The 6,326-nt window shown below is 41.8% G+C and overlaps 1 protein-coding gene across 1 annotated transcript in view; it reads left to right on the top strand.

The window, feature by feature from the left end:
* dus2 (dihydrouridine synthase 2) overlaps positions 1-6,326 on the top strand; it is a 10,239-nt gene that overhangs the window by 1,952 nt on the left and 1,961 nt on the right. The window contains exons 3-10 of the mRNA XM_034880287.1: positions 464-509; positions 941-1,032; positions 2,529-2,572; positions 3,369-3,429; positions 3,503-3,550; positions 3,921-3,986; positions 4,837-4,907; positions 5,970-6,056. Coding sequence (XP_034736178.1) covers positions 464-509; positions 941-1,032; positions 2,529-2,572; positions 3,369-3,429; positions 3,503-3,550; positions 3,921-3,986; positions 4,837-4,907; positions 5,970-6,056 — 515 coding nt within the window. The remainder of the gene's footprint in view (positions 1-463; positions 510-940; positions 1,033-2,528; positions 2,573-3,368; positions 3,430-3,502; positions 3,551-3,920; positions 3,987-4,836; positions 4,908-5,969; positions 6,057-6,326) is intronic.

Below are 6,326 nucleotides of genomic sequence, written 5' to 3'. Positions count from 1 at the left end.
CATGTTGCCCCCATGTTGCCCCCATGTTGCCTTCATGTTGTCTTCATGTTGTCTTCATGTTGTCCCCATGTTGTCCCCATGTTGCCCCCATGTTGTCCCCATGTTGTCCCTATGTTGTCCCCATGTTGTCCCTATGTTGCCCTCATGTTGTCCCCATGTTGCCCCCATGTTGCCCCCATGTTGCCCCCATGTTGTCCCCATGTTGTCCTCATGTTGCCCACATGCTTTAAGTGTGTTAAAGTGTGTTAAAGTGTGTTAACGTGTGTTAACGTGTGCTAAAGTGTGTTAACGTGTGCTAACGTGTGCTAAAGTGTGTTAACGTGTGCTAAAGTGTGTTAACTTGTGTTTGCGTGTGCTAAAGTGTGTTAGCGTGTGTTAACGTTTGTTAGCGTGTGATAAGTGCGTTAGCGTGTGCTTACGTGTGTTAGCGTGTGCTAACGAGTGTGAACTCTGTCTGTTTCAGGAGTTGATCGACATCAAGATGGCCCAGTGTCACCGAGTTGTGAACGGTGAGTTAGTTTACAGTCCAAAGCTTTCAAAACTCAAAGCGCGTAACTTTGGATATCCCATCTTGTATATATTCAAATATTTTATCATATTATTTCATGTATATTGTTTCCTAGTATTTCATTATATTCATATTCTGAGCTGTGGGACTGATCTGGCTGCTGGAACACTGATTTCCCATTCTTTTTGGAATAAATAATTCTCTCTCTCTCTCTCTCTCTCTCTCTCTCTCTATATACTACCACATGGGAAATGTAACTACATAATGTTCATTGTTGCTTTTTTTAAATTTGGAATTGTTTTATAATCAGATCGATTCTGAATCAAATCATGAGCCTAAAAATCGATATTGAATCGTGATATTTTCTGACTTGTGTCCCTCTAATGTGTGTGTGTGTGTGTGTGTGTGTGTGTGTGTGTGGGGGGGGGTCAGAGGTTCTGGAGACGGTGGACTTCGTGGCCCCAGATGAGCGAGTGATGTTCAGGACCTGCGAGAGGGAGAGGGACAGAGTCGTCCTTCAGATGGTGAGACGGAAAACCCAAATATGTGCTGTCAGCGTGCAGGCAGGTCTGGCTCACAGTCACCAGCCGGGTTGTTGTTGGCTTGTTTTGGGATAGTTTTTGTTGGGTTGTTTATGTTTTGCGATTGTTGTGGGGTTGTTGTTAGGTGGTTTTTGGTTGTTGTTAGGTTGTTGTCGTTGGATTGTTGCTGTTTTGGGGTTGTTGTTGTAGGGGTGTTGTTGGGTTTTGTTGGGTTGTTTAGGGATTGTTTGTTGGGTTGTTGTTGTTGTTGTTTTCGGGTTGTTGTTCTTAGGTTGTTTGTTTTTTTGTTGTTGTATTATTGTTGTTTTGGGGTTGTTGTTGTTGGGTTGTTGTTGTTGTTTTGGGGTTGTTGTTCTTAGGTTGTTTGGTTTTTTTTGTTGTATTGTTGTTTTGGGGTTGTTGTTGTTGGGTTGTTGTTGGGTTGTTTAGGGATCGTTGTTGGGTTGCTGTTGTTGGGGTGTTTTGGGGTTGTTGTTGTTGGGTTGTTTAGGGATCGTTGTTGTGTTGCTGTTGTTGGGGTGTTTTGGGGTTGTTGTTGTTGGGTTGTTTAGGGATCGTTGTTGGGTTGCTGTTGTTGGGGTGTTTTGGGGTTGTTTTTGGGTTGTTTTTTGATAATGATCAATATGGGACAAGTTGTAATAGAGCTCATGTTCCAGCTGATAGCGACATATCGAGCTATAATAAGAAAACGACGCTATCAACACATCGCTATGACGATGCAGATGTAACTTGTCTTTCAAATAAGGTTTCCATCAGCGTTCATCACATAAGAAGAAAATCATCAAGAGAAAATCAGATGAGACCGAACGGATTTCATTTGATATTCAAGAAACTCCATCGCATCTTACTGTTTCCAGAAGGCGTTTTTCATTAAATATCAATTAACACCGATAGAAACGTGTGGATGGAACAGGGCTAGTGACTGTGGGCAGATGGCCCTGAGGTAGAAAGTCCAGAATCCTGATCCCAAGACCAGCATGCATTGCTGCCCAGATGATTAGAGATGATGTCACACGTCGTGTTAGGTTACTGATGGTTTAGACTCAGGGTCCAGCTCATGTCACTTATACTGACTCCTCCAGGGACACAGGGAATCATGGGAGGAGAGAGGATTCGGAGGGAGGAGAGGTCACTAGAACTCGTCTGCAGTTTGGGTGGAGTCAGCAACTCCTTCAGCTGCTCTCGTTTCCTCGCCTATAGCTCCTCCATGATCATGAAACTCCATCGAATTTTACTGTTTCCAGAAGACATTTTTCATTCGATACCACTTAACTCCGATAGAAACGTGTGGATGGAACAGGGCTAGTGACTGTGTGCAGATGGCCGTGAGGTAGAAAGTCCAGAATCCTGATCCCAAGACCAGCATGCATTGCTGCCCAGATGATTAGAGATGACGTCACACGTCGTGTTGGGTTACTGATGGTTTAGACTCGTGAGGATGGACACACAGCTAGTGTCTCTTCTCTTCTTCCCTTCAGGGGACGGCGGACCCGGACCGAGCGCTGACCGTGGCCCGGCTCGTGTGAGTCTCCGTCTCTGGACCTTAACTCACATCTTAACCCTCGTGGTGTCTTGCCGTCAAAATCAACACTTTTGTCGACGGTTGTTATAGATGTTTTTAACTTTTCTTACGTTTTTTGTCCCTTTTTTCAACACTTTGATCAATGTTTGTCACTTTTTTTTTTACATTTAACACTATGTAATAACTACTTATTAACTTTAGTTTTACAGTTATTTTTGGAATTTATGATCAATAAACCTCATTTATAGGAAATTATACCTAATGTTTGAGTTAGAAAAGCAGAAATTAGGAATTATTGAGACTAAAATTAAAGGAATGGATGTTGATGATAATCCCAGACTGGAATATGTCAACTTTTACTCAATACTATTTCAACAACACTTCCATTTGTTTTACAATGCTATAAAATTGAATAAGACGCCCCAAAATGAATGAAAGTAGAGATTTGTACTTGCCAAAGAGCGTTGGGTGGAATCAATCATGTTATTTTGGGAAATTAAAAAGAACATTTGTATGTATAATTTCCTATAAATGAGGTTTATTGACCATAAATTCCAAAAATAAATGTAAAACTAAAGTTAATAGGTTAGTGTTACGTAGTGTTAAACATCAACAAAAGTGACAAACATTGAAAAAAAGTGTCTAAAGTATTGAAAAAAAGACAAAACGTGAGAAAAAGTTAAAAACATCGATTAAAAAGCGTCAACAAAGGTGTGATGTTGTATTTTGACGGGAAGACAACGCGAGGATGACCCGTCTGTTGCTGCGTTAAAGAAGAGTTGCGTGTCCTTTTTAGGGAGAAGGACGTGGCTGCCATCGACGTGAACATGGGCTGTCCCAAGGAATACTCCACCAAGGTGAGTTTCCTGTCAACAACAACAACACTGCTGCTCTGACCTTTGACCCCTGATGACCTCTGACCTCTTGCAGGGCGGGATGGGAGCTGCTCTCCTGTCGGACCCCGACAAGATCGAGGCGGTGAGTCCTTTAACCAATCAGGTCTGTCAGTAGAGAGAGACTAACCAATCAGGTCTGTCAGTAGAGAGAGAGACTAACCAATCAGGTCTGTCAGTAGAGAGAGACTAACCAATCAGGTCTGTCAGTAGAGAGAGACTAACCAATCAGATCTGTCAGTAGAGAGAGAGAGAGACTAACCAATCAGGTTTGTCAGTAGAGAGCATTTAGCCTGGGGGGGTAAACTTATTCAAGCCGCTGTACCTGTATGAAAATATGAACCTTCTCTAAAACGCAATAACCTATAAATCCACCTCCACCCTGTGTGTACTTTAAGTACCGTTGGTCATATGCAGACTGAAGACAGCGAGGTGACTTCTTCTTTTCTCCGTAGATCCTGAAGAAGCTCGTTGCAGGAGTCTCCATACCGGTCACGTGTAAAATAAGAATCCTGCCTTCGGTAAGATGGGAAGAACTTAGAATTATATACGTTAGTGATTGTTTTCTGTTTCCATTTGTTATGCCCCCCCGCCGGCAACAGAACTAGAGCCCGACCAATATATCGGCGGACCGTTATTATCGGTCGATATTAGACATTTCCCGATCTATCGGTATTGGCATTTTTATATATATATTTTGATTCTGATAAAGGATAAAACATTTTTTAAAAAAACGGACTGTCAACCATGTTATGAGGGATGTTGTTGCATAGTCTGTCCACCAGAGGACGCTCTACAACGTCCCTGTTAGTGATGGTGTTGCATAGTCTGTCCACCAGAGGACGCTCTACAGCGTCCCTGTTAGTAATGGTGTTACATAGTCTGTCCACCAGAAGACGCTCTACAACGTCCCTGTTAGTAATGATGTTGCATAGTCTGTCCACCAGAGGACGCTCTACAGCGTCCCTGTTAGTAATGGTGTTACATAGTCTGTCCACCAGAGGACGCTCTACAACGTCCCTGTTAGTGATGGTGTTGCATAGTCTGTCCACCAGAGGACGCTCTACAACGTACCTGTTAGTGATGGTGTTACATAGTCTGTCCACCAGAGGACGCTCTACAACGTCCCTGTTAGTGATGGCGTTGCATAGTCTGTCCACCAGAGGACGCTCTACAACGTCCCTGTTAGTGATGATGTTGCATAGTCTGTCCACCAGAGGACGCTCTACAACGTCCCTGTTAGTGATGATGTTACATAGTCTGTCCACAGGAAGTCAGCTGGTCGAGTCGGCTACACTAAAATTCTAAATCTTCATCTTCGTCTCCATTCCGATGTCCTTTAACTGGTTTGGTGTTCTTCCCTGGTTCCAGTTGGAGGAGACGCTCAGTCTGGTGCGGAGGATTGAGAGGACGGGCGTCGCTGCGGTCGCGGTTCACGGCAGGTAAACGCCTCTTTATTCACGAAGCACTGATCACACACACCTGCAGCACAAAGACCCAAAACATGAAGAGGAACGACAAGAAATCACATGTTGCAAGATTAAAAATGACAGTAATGAAACAATGAAATGTTAAAAATGTATTAATGAAAAAGTCAAAAAGTCAGTACACTCTGAATTAAAAAATATACACCTGGGATAAAAAATAATGTGATTATTGACTTAACTCTAAGGCTATAAATAATAAATAAATATAGTCCAAATTAAGAGCCAGATCTTCTTCTTGATGATAATAATAATAACAATAGTACATTTTATTTGTAATTCACTTTACATTAAAGACAAACCTCAAAGTTCTTCAGATAAGATCATAAAAGCAAAGTAAAATAAGTTATAACAACAACATTATTGTGCAAGGTTAAAACTCATAAGTTCTGCTAAAAAGAAATGTTTTAGTCCGTTTTTAAAGGTCTCAATTTTACCATTTTCATGTGTTTTGTAAACTGCTTAAAGACTATGTGAAACATATATTATTTTAATATATCAAACTGTCAATATTTGGTATTTTTTCATGTCTACATTTTGCATTTTAATATTAGTTTCATATCTTTATGACTTTTGAAATACATGTATCTAGTGTACAGTTATTTCCTGTGCTGTATGTGCTGTTTACTAACTTGTTTTTGCTCTTCATGCTCTATCTCAATAGTTGTTAAAAATATACATATATGTGTGTGTGTGTGTGTATATATGTGTATATACATGCTGTACATACATACACATATATTGTACATATATAAAATAGTAAGAAAGATAAAGGGTTTCTATACATATTATGCAAATAAAATAGTTATTGCTGTATATAAAGTTCTGAGTATTAAATATTCCACAGTAATGACATTGCACCGAATTCCAGTGTCTTTTTAATTATTATATATAAGTATTGCACAGTAGTTGTAGAGACTACTGTGCAGTGCTTGTGTGAGCAGCTGGTTCCTGATTGGTCGGGGCGCTGCCTGCACCAGTCACCCGGTCCTTCTGTTTCTCCTCTGATGGTGTGTTCAGGTTGAAGGAGGAGCGCCCCCGTCACCCGCTCCACCTCGACTACATCCAGGCGGTCGCCCGGGCCGTGTCCATCCCCGTCATCGCCAAGTGAGTAACGCCTCCACGCCCTCGTGGTTCTAACGGCTTCCTTTAAAAAGCAGCTAGACAGGGGAAGACGCGGAGAGCTGCAGTTACATCAGGTTCTTTAAATCTTATCTGGATGCTTTCTGAAGACCACCTAACCCCTGATAGACACTGATAGGGGGCTGGCTGGAGGGCTTAGGCATTAAAGACCTTGATCTGCCTTTTGCAAAACTTGTGTGTGTGTGTGTGTGTGTGTGTGTGTGTGTGTGTGTGTGTGTGTGTGTGTGTGTGTGT

The sequence above is a fragment of the Etheostoma cragini genome, chromosome 8 (genome assembly GCF_013103735.1).
Source record: "Etheostoma cragini isolate CJK2018 chromosome 8, CSU_Ecrag_1.0, whole genome shotgun sequence".
Classification (NCBI taxonomy): domain Eukaryota; kingdom Metazoa; phylum Chordata; class Actinopteri; order Perciformes; family Percidae; genus Etheostoma; species Etheostoma cragini.
The sequence above is the reverse complement of the archived record's forward strand: the minus strand, read 5'-3'. Positions and strand labels throughout refer to the sequence as shown.